The following is a 15,711-nucleotide window of genomic DNA, read 5'->3' as shown; positions in this document are numbered from 1 at the left end:
CCCTTTATTTTTCCTACGGTTCTGACTTGGTGTAACAGGGAGAATACTGTAAGATCGACCCATGTTCTGAATTTTGTCACTGTACATTTCAAAAGTGCTTAACAAATAGTTCTATTTTCTACGTTCGTCTTAGCTCGCTCATTAATGTCTCAATCGAATTTATGGATTGCCTCTTTTCCGCTCATCGTTCCCTTATGCCATCGTATGTACATCTCAATTGCCAGTAGAAACCACATTTGTTGAAGCAAGTCAGCCATATCAACTTTTTTTTTATAAAGGCAGTAAATAAGGCTGAATGAACTGTTTCGGTGCCAGACAAGTCTTCTCTGATAGCCAGGTGTAGCAGTGGTAAGGATTCATTCCATGGTTCTGAAAAGAAAACTGCTGTTGGGACAGTTTTATGTAGGCCCTAACCATTTGTGGGCACAGTTTGTCACCGTTACAGTGCAATTAATGTATTGTTTAGTATCGTGTTGTGTTGTGTAGTGGCTTCCCTGTCATGCATCCCCATGACATTTCTTTTGTTGATGTTTTCCCCACCAAGATTTACATGCTAAAATCACCACTGCATGGTGTGTTGTAACACCACTTAATAAAGTGTTGCACAACACCTTGCCAAGGACTGGGAGCCCTACCAAAAAAGGTTGAAAAAACTATATTGGTATTTCGTATTCTGTTTAGTGCAGAATTAGATAACTTCTCTTTTGGTGCCGTTTCCTCCCTCTATAGTTTCTAAACACTATTATGGTATTTCAAATCCTGTCTAGAGCAGAGTATTTTATTGTTTAGCATTCATTAATGTGTCTGTTCATTTGCCTGTTTAACCCATTTTGGCAACAGTAACTCCAGGTTTTGCAACATGTTTTGCAATTTCCTCTTCCATCAAAAGTTAGAAATGTGGGAATGGGTCTTCTCATCATTGAACATTAAAAATGCAGTTTTGGATATCTGTTCATCATGATCCATTACACCTTATGGTGCATCAAGCTGCTTAATACTAAACTATACTGTAAATATACTTTTCTTTCTTCAAACATTCATACACCATTGTGTAAAATAAGAATACATTCTAAACACTTTTGAATTACCCATAATCCTCTAAAAACAGAGCCATGTGGCACGATAGGATTCAAACCAATTAGTTCAATATCTCAAATTTCTCAGGCTTTGGATCTCCTCATAAAATATCTTTTAAGCCACATGTTAAGTTGGATTTATTCTTAAATTGTTGGGTAAAATTACATGAACAAATCATTGAAATGACTTGCAATCATTTTTAGTAAGTATACTGTATGTTTTTAGTTTTTTTTATTATCAATTTCAATTCACCCTAGAATCTTTTTGTGGTGGGTGGTTGAGTTTGTAAAACTTCAATAAAATTCAAATGAAATGTACCATTTTACCTGCCCCAGAATTCGAGGGTTCAATTCTTACTTCTGCCTGTCCCACTTTCACACCTTCTCTATCTCCTCTTGTTTCCAGTCTAAATAAAGCATTGAAAAAAGGTAGATTCCACAAAAAAAATATTCTCCACAGGTCCTCATCAATCAATATTTCGGCTATAAATCATTTGCATTTCTTAACTATTTTGATTGTGTATTTTTTTATGCTGCCTTTTACATGCACTAAAACCCCCAAAACTGTTTTCACAACACCAATATTCAGATTAAAAGAACCACTTTGGGTGTTTCAGAGTACTTCTAGTCTGTTTTAAAACCCTTTCTGTGTATCAGAACACTTACATTGGGGTCTACATTCAAACCCCCTCCTAACACCAGATCCCAGGTAAGATGCACTACTTTTCACAACTTTCCCCAAAAATGTCCATGTCAGGGCAAGCTGTCAACATCCCCAAGGGCTCTCTTAATTAATAAACGGTTAGAGCCACATGGAAGGTAAGCCGAAGGATGGAGCTTGGCAGACGGACGGACAGTTACTCTTAAAGACAAAAAAAAATATGGACAGGAAATGCAGAAAGGGACTGATAGTTTATCAGGAAGTACAGCAGCCTATCTGCCCTTCAGAGGTTTCTGTATGTCACACCAAGGAGAGCAATGACATATCCACACACTATTTGATAAATTATAAATGATGTATTTTAAAAGACCCAAATATGTAGACAGCCACTTAATTAAAGTTAAACAAGATAAAGTACTAAGCGTGGTTGGTAATCAACTGTAATAACACACATTGCAATTGAAAGACAGATCATTGCAACCTCAAATCGTGCAGTTATTGCGTTAAAAACCGATATGACATTACATTTGGTCTGATGGTACGACATACACTACGGTCTACAGGTCAATTTATGTATTCAAATTAGCGTTGACCTTTTACATGTATCTGTATTGCTTTGTATATGTACACTTCACAACAGTAATAAAATGATGTTTGAGTTGATAATATTGACCATTCAAGCAGCAAAGAAGCATTCATATCAACATACTGTACATCACAAACCCATACACTAATAAACAGTGGTAGTGCCAATGCAGTGAATTTCAGGAACGAAAGCTGCCTACAGCCAATGATCACCACGAACCCTTGTTTGATAACCCACTGTGCATCACCATAAATGACATAGGACCACATTCCTTCCAACATTATATTCATGGACATCAATAGTAGTAAACCTGTTTTAAATCGATCACAATACACTGAAACAGATCCTAGAGGTAGAGCCTTCATGGCTTGCACCACATACCACTTCATTTCTATTCTCTATCTGTTTTGACATTCAATTCCTTTCATATACATTTTGAAGGATAAAGAACACATTATCAGCTCACACTAAGCAGTGAATGAAGCTTACCAGCATTGTTTAAAGTAGATACAACAAATCTGCTTCTTAGAAGAGCCTGACGCAAGTATTTACAGACTGACAAAGTTAACCCGTTCGTGACGCCATCTGCTATGTATAGGCCCCAAACTCAACCTGGTAACTACAGGGAAGTGGCTTGGCGCAACACCGTCATAACAATGCCATAAGCAAAACATACCAGCTGTCATGACATTTTATGAAAACCAATGTTAGTTTATAACAGCTGACACAGCACTATCATAGAACGCAACTCATTAGACATTCAAATAGGGTTTGTCAGATGTTAACAAAAGTCAACAGTAATGAACTATCATGTCGCATTATGTCAGATGTTATGGCATGCTTCTGGCGGTGTCACATACAGGGAGGTATTATGCCAATTTGCTTTAAATGGAGTATGACGTTGAGAAGGGCACTGCTCAGTCTCTGTACTGTTTGATGAGCCTTCTTCTCTGGGAGGTCTTTCTCAGGAGCTTTCTGTAGTCATAAGGGTTGTCGTCCTGGCCCTCTGCAGAGGGCAGTCTGGGAACGGAGTGCCTGTCAACACAGCAACACAGGAGATAAAGTGAGACAGGGCCAGGCAGGAAATGAACAGAGGACCAAATAGTGAAAGAGGGAAAGAGAGATGCAGTACAGTGAGAGATGAGTAGAGGGATAAAGATGGAATGATAGATGGTAATAGATGAGAAAAGATCAAGGCTCATGATGGAATATTTAGGATTTGTTTGTTTTCTCTCTGCAGTCATCATAGACTTTCATGCTATGGACATACACTATGTATCAGTGTCTTGTGTCTGTGTATTCACACGTATTCCCAGGCGTATTAACAATAGATATGTGAGTATATGCACTTGTCTGTAGTGAATGGATTACACACCTTTTATCTGCTGGCTCGGAGACTGCCCTCTCTCTAGATTGTCTCCTGTCTGGAGTTTGTCTTTTGGTCTGTGGACTTCTGTCTGCAGCTGCAGTCTGTTTTTTGTCAGTAGACTGCCTCCTGTCGGCGGCTGCAGACTGTCTTCTTGTCTGTGGACTTCTGTCTGCAGCTGTTGACTGCCTCCTGTCAGAAGACTGTCTCCTCGCAGAAGACTGTCTCCTCTCTATAGAGCGCCTCTGTTCGATAGACTGCCTCCTCTCGAGAGATGCTCGTCTGGTGAGAGAGGTGCGTCTGTCTCCGGCTATGGCACCGGTGGACCTACTGGTGGGGAGGCCCTGGTAGTACTGGTCATCTACATCCAGCAGCTTCCCAGGACTGGAGCACAGACAGGAGAAGGCAGTTATGGTCAGTCACTTACTATTTGACAATAAGTCAAAGTGGACATTTCATATGCCATACATTGTTCCAAACTTCAGTTTGGAATGATAATTTGGCTCTCCGAATATGGTAAACCGATCAATTCAAATCAAATCAAACTTTATTTGCCACATGCACCAAATACAGCAAGTATTCATAGTAAATTGTTCGGTGATTTTTATGAATTGTTCAGCAGACTAATGGCTTGGGGGTAGAAGCTGTTGTATTGCTGTATTGTGTCATGGCGAGGAAATATCAACGATACATTTGCTCGGCCATTGATTGGTATTGAGGAAGTTTCTCTAGCCAGCCACGCTGTTCACCCGATGGCTACAGTAGCCTTAACAGAGTATATTATTTCATAGCAGGATGAGCATCAATATGAACTCCCTTACTCCACTTCCTCATTACACCAGCCTTGTGATGAGCTAGCTGGAGCTCTGCATAATGTGAACCCAGGACCTTTAGTTCTACAGCCGAGGCGGAAGGGCCTTCCTAGTTCCTGATTAATCACTGCCTCCCCTCCTCTTCTATTGACAGACTCAAATGGAAATTTCCCCTTTGTGGGTTTTCATATTCCCCCTCTTCTTTCCTGCTTATTGGTTGAGTTATGTAATAGAAACAGTAATCTATGTCACAGGCAGAGGCAGGCAGACGAGCAAGCCTCAATGCCTACGGACTCTAACTAACAGGATTCTGCCGCTATTATATCGTCCAGTTAGACCGGCCACACAATGGGTGCTTTCCAATCAAAACCGCATAACGGGTTTCCGGGTTAAAACTAAAAAAGGTGTTCCTCCAGCACTGAAAGTTGAGTTTTAGTTGGGTTTGCATTTTCATTAACACAGGAAACACGTTTTATTGTTGAATCCGAATGCTTATTCTCACAGCGCAAGGGGAATCATTTGTGTCCTTCTCTGGAGACTTGATCACCAGCTTTAATTGAATAGGACCTGCGTCTCAGGAGCCAAATGGGGTTTATTGAACCTGAATGGGATCTACTTTGCAGTGGTATAGGGCTTATCTCTCTCACTCTTTCCATATCCCTCCATCATTACCAGCCCAATCGTTCTACACCAGGCTTGGAGTCTCTCTCTCTCTCTCTCTCTCTCTCTCTCACATTCTTCTGTTCATTGGTTTCTTCCCCTTCTCTGTGAACCTTTCTTCTTTGCTTTTCTAGTATTTCTTTCTTTCTTAACAAGTCATGTTTAACATGATTTTTGAATGACTACCTCATATCTCTGTACCCCACAGAGGAAGGAAACCGCGGGTTACTGAGTTGAATGGCTGTGACAGGAGAAAACTACGGATGGATCAACAACGTTACAGTTACTGAGTTGAATGGCTGTGACAGGAGAAAACTACGGATGGATCAACAACGTTACAGTTACTGAGTTGAATGGCTGTGACAGGAGAAAACTACGGATGGATCAACAACGTTACAGTTACTGAGTTGAATGGCTGTGACAGGAGAAAACTACGGATGGATCAACAACGTTACAGTTACTGAGTTGAATGGCTGTGACAGGAGAAAACTACGGATGGATCAACAACGTTACAGTTACTCCACCACACTAATCTAATTGACAAGAGTGAAAAGAAGGAAGCCTGTACAGAATAAAAAGATTCCATAAAGTAATACTGAAGAGGCAAAACCTGGTTCAGTCTGCTTTCCAACAGATAGAATGATGAATTCACCTTTCAGCAGGACAATAATCTAAAACACAAGGCCAAATATACACTAGAGTTGCTTACCAAGAAACCTTTCAGCAGGACAATAACCTAAAACACAAGGCCAAATCTACACTAGAGTTGCTTACCAAGAAACCTTTCAGCAGGACAATAATCTAAAACACAAGGCCAAATATACACTAGAGTTGCTTACCAAGAAACCTTTCAGCAGGACAATAACCTAAAACACAAGGCCAAATCTACACTAGAGTTGCTTACCAAGAAGACGGTGAACGTTCCTGAGTGGCCATGTGGCCGTGTTACAGTTTTGACTCATTCGGAAAGTATTCAGACCCCTCAACTTTTCCCACATGTTGTTACATTACAGCCTTATTCTAAAATGGATTAAATCTTGGTTTCATCAGACCAGAGAATCTTGTTTCTCATGGTCAGAGTCCTTTAGGTGCCTTTTGGGCTGTCATGTGCCTTTTACTGAGGAGTGGCTTCCGTCTGGCCACATAAAGGTCTGATTGGTGGAGTGTTGCAGAGACGGTTGTCCTTCTGGAAGGTTCTCCCATCTCCACAGAGGAACTCTGGAGCTCTTTCAGAGTGACCATCGGGTTCTTGCTCACCTCCCTGACCAAGGCCCTTCTCCCCTGATTGCTCAGTTTGGCCTGGCGGCCAACTCTAGGAAGAGTCTTGGTGGTTCCAAACTTCTTCCATTTAAGAATGCTGGAGTCCACTGTGTTCTTGGGGACCTTAAATGCTACAGAATGTTTTTGCCACCCTTGCCCTCATCTGTGCATCGACACAATCTTGTCTCGGAGCTCTATAGACAATTCCTTCGACCTCATGGCTTGTTTTTTTTTCTCTGACCTGCACTGTCAACTGTGGAACCTTATTATAGACAGGTGTGTGACTTTCCAAGTCATGTTCAATCAATTGACTTTACCACAGGTGGACTCCAGTCAAGTTGTAGAAACATCTCAAGGCTGATCAATGGAAAACACATAGAGTCTCATAGCAACGGGTCTGAACACCTATGTAAGTAAGTTTTTTTATTTTATTATTATTTTATTATACATTTGTAAACATTTCAAAAAAACATTTTTGGAGATTGACGAGGGTTAAAAAACAAAAACATTTTAGAATAATGCTGTAACGTAAGAAAATGTGGAAAAAGTCAAGGGGTCTGAATACTTTCAGAATGCACTGTACTTGAAAATCTATGGCAAGACCTGAAAATGGTTGAGTAGCAATGATCAACAACCAATTTGATGGAGCTTGGATGAATTTTGAAAAGAATAATGGGTAAATGTTGTACAATCCAGGTGTGGAAAGTTCTTAGAGACTTACCCAGAAAGACACAGCTGTAATCAATGCCAAATGGGCTTCTACAAAGTATTGACTCAGGGTGTGAATACTTATGTAAATCAGATATTTCTATATTACATTTTCAACACATTAGTTAAAATTTCTATAAACATATTTTCACTTTGTCATTATGGGGTATTGTGTATAGATGGATGAGAAACATTTTTATTTATTCAATTTTGAATTCAGGCTGTAACACAACGAAATGTGGAATAAGTCAAGGGGTATGAATACTTTCTGAAGGCACTGTATCCATCTGTCTTCCTTCATTTTTTCACTGTGCTGTTTCACCACTGCTTTTCCTCACTGACACAATCCACCTCTCTCTATCACTCTCCCCCCTCTCTCTATCACTCTCCCCCTCCTATTCACTCTCCCACCTCTCTCCCTCTCCCCCTCTCTCTATCACTCTCCCCCTCTTTCACTCTCCCCCTCTCTCTATCACTCTCCCCCTCCTATTTCACTCTCCCCCTCTCTCTATCACTCTCCCCCTCTCTATCACTCTCCCACCTCTCTCTATCACTCTCCCCCTCTCTCTATCACTCTCCCCTCTCTCTATCTCCCCCCCTCTCTATCACTCTCCCACTCCTATCACTCTCCCCCTCTCTCTATCACTCTCCCCCTCCTATTTCACTCCCTCTCCCCCTCTCTCTATCACTCTCCCCCTCCTATTTCACTCCCCCCTCCTATTTCCTCCCTCTCCCCCTCTCCTATTTCACTCCCTCTCCCCCCTATCTTCACTCTCCCCCTCCTATTTCCCCCTCTCCCCCTCTCTCTATCACTCTCCCCCTCCTATTTCACTCCCTCTCCCCCTCTCTCTATCACTCTCCCCCTCCTATTTCACTCCCTCTCCCCCTCTCTCTATCACTCTCCCCCTCCTATTTCACTCCCTCTCCCCCTCTCTCTATCACTCTCCCCCTCCTATTCTCCCCCTCCTATTTCCCCCTCCCCCCTCTCTCTCTATCACTCTCCCCCTCCTATTTCACTCCCTCTCCCCCTCTCTCTATCACTCTCCCCCTCCTATTTCACTCCCTCCCCCTCTCTCTATCACTCTCCCCCTCCTATTTCACTCCCTCTCCCCCCTCTCTCTATCACTCTCCCCCTCCTATTTCACTCCCTCTCCCCCTCTCTCTATCACTCTCCCCCTCCTATTTCACTCCCTCTCCCCCCTCTCTCTCAGCTGTCAGCGACAGTTGGAGATGCTATCTTTCCTCCTGACCTTCTCGTTCTTAATGATGCATGTAAACTGCTCCTGTCCATAGCTGGCTTTATTTATCTGCTAACAAATTATTACTCTTGATGTGTACAGTCTCGTCGTCTCACAGCCCAGTGTGTGTGTGTGTGTGTGTGTGTCCAGATTATTTTGATAAAGTACCATACCCCTTCCTTGTTCATCCAGACCTATCTGTCTGTCTGCCAGCCTAGGGGAACCTCTATCATCACCTTTCTGGGAGCTACACGCACCTCGTGGCCCACACACACAGACACACTGGGACACACACACAGACACACTGGGACAGACACAGATTCACATCAAACAAAAAACAGACATGAAGCAAAGGAGGCTCACATGGTCTGTCTATCATGTATTGCAACATATTAGGTTTATTGTAGATCCTAAATAATTGATCACTGCATCTTTCATTAAATACTCAACAAACACACAGTAAAAATACTGATGTTACTATGAGTGCATTATATTGGACTTTGTCCACATGGCACTTGTCATATAGTTAGATTTCATTAAGGAAAACAATTGTATAAGGAGGATGAAGGATAAGGCCAATTAAGTCCATTGTAAATGTGTAAGGCTACAGGCCGTTAAGTTTGGACCCACACCCTGGCCTTACAGTTGGCACTGTCCCATATTCATTACTCACAAGCAGAGTGCCAAGTTTCAGATCTAACCTCTTAAAGGCCTGCCAGTAGCTACAAGTGGCTAGTTAAAACAGGGTGAATGATGGGCCGTTGACTTACCCTTGTTTCCGTGGCCTGCGTTTGTCATCCTGGACAGACCTCTGAATGTGAAAGACACAGGAAGTCGTGTTACATGGAAATAAACTAGGATTCAAATCTGTGATTATGTTTAGCTCTATAGCCTACTTACAAGATGTATTGCCTCCAATATAGCCTTCGAGACTATGTAAAAACTTAGAACTTAAAGCCGGCAGATGATTAGTCCAGTAATCAATCGATCTGTTGGTTGACTAACAATTAAGGTCAGCTAGCTTGAGATCAGCTGAAGCTGAAGGGATGAGGTTGGAACAAACCTGCAGGGACTCTCCAGCACCTACTTTGTGCCTTTCTAGTGCATACTGAAATTATTAGACAGAAATATTTCAACAATATAACACATAATGGAGTGCATCAAGGCTTAACTTCTTTGGGACAGGGGGCTGTATTGAGTAGCTTGGATAAAAAGGTGCCCAGAGTAAACTGCCTGCTACTCAGTCCTAAAAGAATATGCATATAGTTATTATATTTGGGTAGAAAACACTCTGAAGTTTCTAAAACTGTTTGAATGATGTCTGTGAGTATAACAGAGCTCATATGGCAGGCAAAAACCTGAGAAAAAAATCCAACCAGGAAGTGGGAAATCTGAGGTTTGTAGTTTTTCAACTCTTTGCCTATCCAAGATACAGTGTCTATGGGGTCATATTGCACCTTCTAAGGCTTCCACTAGATGTCAACAGTCTTTAGAACGTTGTTTGATGCTTGTACTGTGGAGGAGGGGGGAATGGGAGCTGAATGAGTCAGAGGTCAGAGTGCCATGAGCTGACCACGCGCGTTCACGTTAGAGTTAGCTTGCATTCCATTGCATTTCTGAAGACAAAGGAATTCTCCGGGTGGAAAATTATTGAAGATTTATGATAAAAACACCCTAAAGATTGATTCTATACATCGTTTGACATGTTTCTACGGACTGTAAACGGAACTTTTAGACTTTTCGTCTGCTCGCGCCTCATGAATTTGGATTACTGGGCTAAACGCGCAAACAAAAAGGAGGTATTTGGACATAAATGATGGACTTTATCGAACAATTCAAACATTTATAGTGGAACTGGGATTCCTGGGGGTGCATTCTGATGAAGATCAAAGGTAAGTGAATATTTATAATGCTATTTCTGACTTTGTTGACTCCACAAAATGGCGGATATCTGTATGGCTTGCTTTGTTGTCTTAGCGCTGTACTCAGATTATTGCATGGTGCGCTTTTTCGGTAAAGATTTTTTGAAATCTGACACAGCAGTTGCATTAGGGAGAAGTGGATCTAAAATTCAATGCATAACACTTGTATCTTTTAGCAATGTTTATTATGAGTATTTCTGGAAATTGATGTGGCTCTCTGCAAAATCACTGGATCTTTTGGAACTACTGAACGTAATGAGCCAATGTAAACTGAGATTTTTGGATATAAATATGAACTTTATCGAACAAAACCCTACATGTATTGTGTAACATGAACTCCTATGAGTGTCATCTGATGAAGATCAACAAAGGTTAGTGATTAATTTTCTCTATTTCTGCTTTTTGTGACTCAACTCTTTGGCTGGAAAAATGTCTGTGTTTTTCTGTGACTAGGTACTGGCCTAACATAATCGTTTGGTGTGCTTTCGTCGTAAAGCCTTTTTGAAATGGGACACTGTGGCTGGATTTACAACCAGTTTATCTTTAAAATGGTGTGAAATACTTGTATGTTTGAGGAATTTTAATTATGGGATTTCTGTTGTTTTGAATTTGGCGCCCTGCACTTTCACTGGCTGTTGTTGAGGTGGGATGCTACCGTCCCGAATATCCCAGAGAGGTTAATAGCACACCCAATAGGATTCAAGTTGAATCTATACCAGTTGAGAGACTTGTACGGTTTTGTAATATGCTTTCCTGCTTTCCATCGGAGCACTTGAAGTTGTCATGGACAGACCTTGGCAAAACTACATTAATGGAAAACGTTAAGGTTGGAAAACTTCTAACAACAGAGATTGTTACATTCCCTTTGATCTTGTGTCTTAATCACTCTTGGAGAAAAATGGCCACATAAATAATGTAGTGCGAATGCCAATAGATAAAAATGCAATTATTACAGTGCTGTAAAGGTGACAGAGAAGGTGACTGTATGGATGGAGTCAGACTCACATGGATGAGGTTGTAGTACGTAGAGTCCTCAGGGGTGTTGAGTGTCTTTGGCTGCTGGGTTCTGCGAGGCGTCCGACACACTTTCAGATCGACTGAAACATCACAACAACAAAAAGACCCAGATCAGCAATAATACTTTGATTTCCAAGTAGCTAGAGAAAGTAGACATAGGTGTATTGTTATCCAGGTTATTCATTTTTATCTACAGTATTTATCATTATTGTGACTTGACAAATCCCTGGTTCATAATTTTTAAAAGAGTGCTATGTAATAAACAGAGACATTTTGTGTCCTTGTGTTTTTTTTTACACAGGAACTGAGTGAAAACAGTTTTTTCATGTTATGCTTGAGAAAATGGCTTCCAAAAGACTAGCATGAGGAGGCGATTGACCCCCTGAGGGCAGCGAGAACACACAATGACTCCCTGCTGGTTAACTCTACTCCACTTCACACTATTCTGCACTATTCTGCACGCTCTAATATTTTCATCACTGCCTTTAAACATAGCTTCCGAGAGGACAAACATTGCTACAATTGTAGCAATACCCGAAGAGAATATTACCTGGAAATAATTTTGAAATGGGAGGGCGTTTTAATAATGGTGGCTTCAGGAGATTCTATTCTACCAAAGACTTAAAGATTTTGTAACTTTTATTGTTGAAAATCATTATCCTAAATATAAATATGGTAAAGTACACACATTAAAGGGTAAAAAAAAATGTTTTACACAGCTGCAAACTGCAAACTTCAAGGAGAAGGACATTCAAGGAGTTAGTTTGATGGTAATTTGTGATGTCATCGCCAACCTCACTACTGATGAACAATAGAGGAACAATGGAGAACAAAAGAGGAAAGGTCCACCTGCCCACTTGTTTCATGTCATGAGATACCTGGATTGCCTATTGAGATGGATCTTTTGTTAAGCAAATCAGGTGATAAATGAGCTGAAAAGGAGACTGGAGTAGGACTTTAAGTTTTGAGAATTTTAGGTATTTTACAAACTTAAATGTCCCCAAAAATCGTAAGCCTACATTATTCAGTTAAACTAACCTCATGGGCTTAGGGTTTGGATGCTATGTAGCCTACTTGAGGCTGATATTTGGCCTACAGAGTTGTATGGAAAATTGACTTAGGCCGTTATGTTAGACCCTGTTTTTCTAAAGACTTACTTAAGAGACTTTATGACTGGGCGTATGATACTGGAGAGGCTATCGGGGGTGAACACATGGTTTCCAGGTGCAATTCCATACACTCTGTTCCATAAATGATTATGAGCTGTGCTCCCCTCAGCAGCCTCTACTGTGTTCCATATTATGATGACCTATAGGTCTCAGTAATGTATTGAATAACATGTGTATGTGTGCATATGGATGCAGTATGTAAGGTAAAGGCTGTATTTCATGCATGGGTTGGCATAGTTTTTCATATTATTGAACCTGTCTATTTAAAGGTCGTCAGTGATTCTGTATTGCTCAAAGGAGAAAAGCTCATTTGAAATCCCCATATTAATGGTTGTTGTAATTGCCACAGCGGTGCCTTACGAAACGTGATTAGCATTTAATGACCTTTTCCATGAAGTGAAATATGATTGGCATTCTAAGAAATGTCCCCAACTTTCTTTCTGCATATAAAAATTAGTATTTTAATTGAAATGTAGCGAGGTATGAGGACAGCTTATTATTGGATCAAATCGAAGACATTTTGGAGGATATGTCTCTGGAAATGAATTCTGCTCCTCAGGCAATGTGTTGCTGTTAAGAACACCTTGTAAAGGGCACATAGCAGGCATCTCAAGAGATTGCAGTTTGGATTTTATTGTTGTGGTGAGTTGTTATTGTACTAATATAGCGTATATCTCACATTCAGAAAATGCAGATCTGATACCAGGTTACCAATTGTGTTGAGCCGCCGCTTATACTTAGACACAGCACTGCAAGCAGCCACACATTGTCCCCAAATTCTAGGCTCTCACAATCCAATATGAGAAAGTCACCCATGACACCAATAAAACTAATCATGGATGACACAATAATTATATTTCTTCCCGACACCTGGTAAACTTATGATGATAATAACATTTCAGCTGCCAGACGGATTTGACACACCAAGCACTGAGATGCTGAACTTTCACTCTGCCAGCTCCCTTGCTCATCCTTTCAAAGCAATTGCACATATCACCGGTGGGAATCAAATTCATTTTCTGATGACGCATCGCGTCGAGAACCGCTTTCCGGTTTTGGCACTTGACATCCCCAGGTTTTTTTGAGATACAATCTAGCCTTAATGACAGAGAAAACAGAGCTTTGTCCGCTGATAAAATCATCAGCTAGTGCGAACCGGAGACAGAAAGCTGCTTCGAAAAATGTAAATACTTGAAATGTTTTTGACATATTGTGTGGTCTATAGGGCCAACCTGACACTCAAAGAAACACTGGTCATAAGTTCTCTTTACAAATGAAGAAGGAGTTGGTTATGGAAGTATAAAGGCTATTTGCAAGTGCACTCTGTCTTATTTCAATGGGTGTCAGTGAACTCTATTCAGCTCTCTGTCTGTGAGGGATAGTCTTGGAGCTGTTTGACCAAGCAGACGAGTCAGGAGCCCACTGGAATGATGGATAGACCAGAAAAGAAGGATTTGATTGCTTCTTCAGACAGGAAATTATACACAACACTGCCAGAGTGACTCGGGATCACCATTAGTACTTCCAGTTGGTTTTTGTATAAAACCAGTCTACAATATTTAGATTGACTTATTCTCAAATGTATTGAATTTCATCCATGTCTGTACTCAACAGTACATTTGTTGTGTCTTTGCTATGTACAATGTCTTGTGGTTTTCACAAGTCAGACTTACCTGATTGCTGATGGTTGGCAGCAAAGCCATTGACTGACTGCCCTTTGACAAACATGCCGTTATTGGCTGGGTTTATCTGGTGGGCCAGGATGATCTCGTTCAGCTTCTGCTGGAGGGTCATGTAGTTCTGGGAAGACGTCGTGACCTGTTGTATAGACAATGGACAATTGATACATATAATCAAAAAGTTGGGGGTTCAGAACCCCAAGAAAAGCTGTTGGCAGACGTATAAAGTGGGTTATAGTGGGTTAGTACTAGATTACCTCTTTAGAAAAGACCTCCAGTTCTTCCATATCTCTCTGGGCTGTGGCCTTGGTGGCCTTCAGGTTCTTCCTGTCCTTGTAGCCCCTGAACTGGCTCTGGATCTTCACCGCTGCCTGCTCCTCGTCATACCTATCCCCTCCCTGAGACTCTGTCTCCTCTATGCGAACCAGCTCTACATCGGTGAGGTCCACAACCCTGTCCTCAACCTTCAATCCTTCCTCCTGTTCCTCAACCATGGGTTCCTCCTTGCTCCTTTTGACCCGTTCTCTCTCCTCCTTGAATTTCTTTCTATCCCGGTGTCCTCTGAAATTGCTCTGCAGAACGGTAGCAGCTTTTTCCTCGTCTGGCTCCGACTGGCTTGCGGTGGACGGCTCTGGTTGGGGTTCTAGCGTTGGCTCCTGTGGCTGGACTAGTTCTTGTTTGGGTTGTTCTTTGGCGTCTTTCGCCTTCTTTTTCTTGGGGATTTTTCCTTCCTCCTGCAGGCGTTTGCGCTCCTTGTGGCCACGGAAGTTACTTTGAATGACCGTTGCTGCCTTGGCCTCATCTACTTCCTCCTTCTCTTCCACTCTTGCAGACACAGCTGCTGTCTCTGGAACCTTTGACATTCCTTCTGGTTTTGACATACCTTCTACCTCTGCGGTCTCGTCTTCAGTTGGGCTCATAACTCTCTGTTTCCTTGCTGGGATCTTGCCTTCTTCAACCAGCCTCTTCCTCTCTTTGTGGCCCCTGAAGTTGCTCTGGAGAACTGTAGCTGCCTTAGCTTCCTGTTCCGGGTTAACCTCCTCCCCTTCTCCTCGCTCTGCATTCTGTTGCTCGTCAATTTCTGTGTCTTCCTCGTCCACCAGCTCTTCACCCACTTCAGTGTGCTCATCGTCGTCGTCCTCTTCCGCCTTGGCCGTGTCTTCATCCTCTTCCTCCTCCTCCGCAACTTCGGTCAACCCATTCTCCTCTTCCTTTTCCACTGCAAACTCCTGCTCCTCCTCTTCATCCTCCTCGATAATAGCAGACTCCAACTCCACAGGTGAGGGTGACCTTAGTCTCAAATCGTCTCCGGACAGTGTCTTGTGGCGCTCCCTGAGTTTCTTTCTCTCCTTATAGCCTCTGTAATTACTCTGGAGGACCACGGCGGATTTGGCCATCTCTTCCTCCTCCAGTTTGGCAGATTCGATCCTCTCTTTCTCTACCCTGTCTTTCTCAATGGCCTCCCTAAAGAGAATGCAGTTGATTTTTCTCTGAACAGAATCAAACTCAATGTCAAATGTTTATGATCTGGAACAACTATAGGGGGTATACTCCACA

General features: G+C 41.9%; 1 protein-coding gene across 3 annotated transcripts in view; it reads right to left on the bottom strand.

The window, feature by feature from the left end:
• Window positions 1-289: 289 nt before the first annotated feature.
• The window catches only part of myo3a (myosin IIIA), a 78,007-nt gene continuing 62,585 nt past the window's right edge, over window positions 290-15,711 (bottom strand). For all 3 annotated transcript variants that reach the window (XM_042308786.1, XM_042308788.1, XM_042308787.1), the window contains 6 exons: window positions 14,412-15,618; window positions 14,149-14,293; window positions 11,295-11,386; window positions 9,138-9,178; window positions 3,699-4,073; window positions 290-3,358 (listed from right to left, as the gene is read on the bottom strand). In XM_042308786.1, the coding sequence (XP_042164720.1) occupies window positions 3,241-3,358; window positions 3,699-4,073; window positions 9,138-9,178; window positions 11,295-11,386; window positions 14,149-14,293; window positions 14,412-15,618 (1,978 nt within the window). In that variant the 3' untranslated portion in view covers window positions 290-3,240. The remainder of the gene's footprint in view (window positions 3,359-3,698; window positions 4,074-9,137; window positions 9,179-11,294; window positions 11,387-14,148; window positions 14,294-14,411; window positions 15,619-15,711) is intronic.

This window comes from Oncorhynchus tshawytscha, linkage group LG29, assembly GCF_018296145.1.
Source record: "Oncorhynchus tshawytscha isolate Ot180627B linkage group LG29, Otsh_v2.0, whole genome shotgun sequence".
In the NCBI taxonomy this organism is placed as follows: Eukaryota; Metazoa; Chordata; class Actinopteri; order Salmoniformes; family Salmonidae; genus Oncorhynchus; species Oncorhynchus tshawytscha.
The sequence above is the reverse complement of the archived record's forward strand: the minus strand, read 5'-3'. Positions and strand labels throughout refer to the sequence as shown.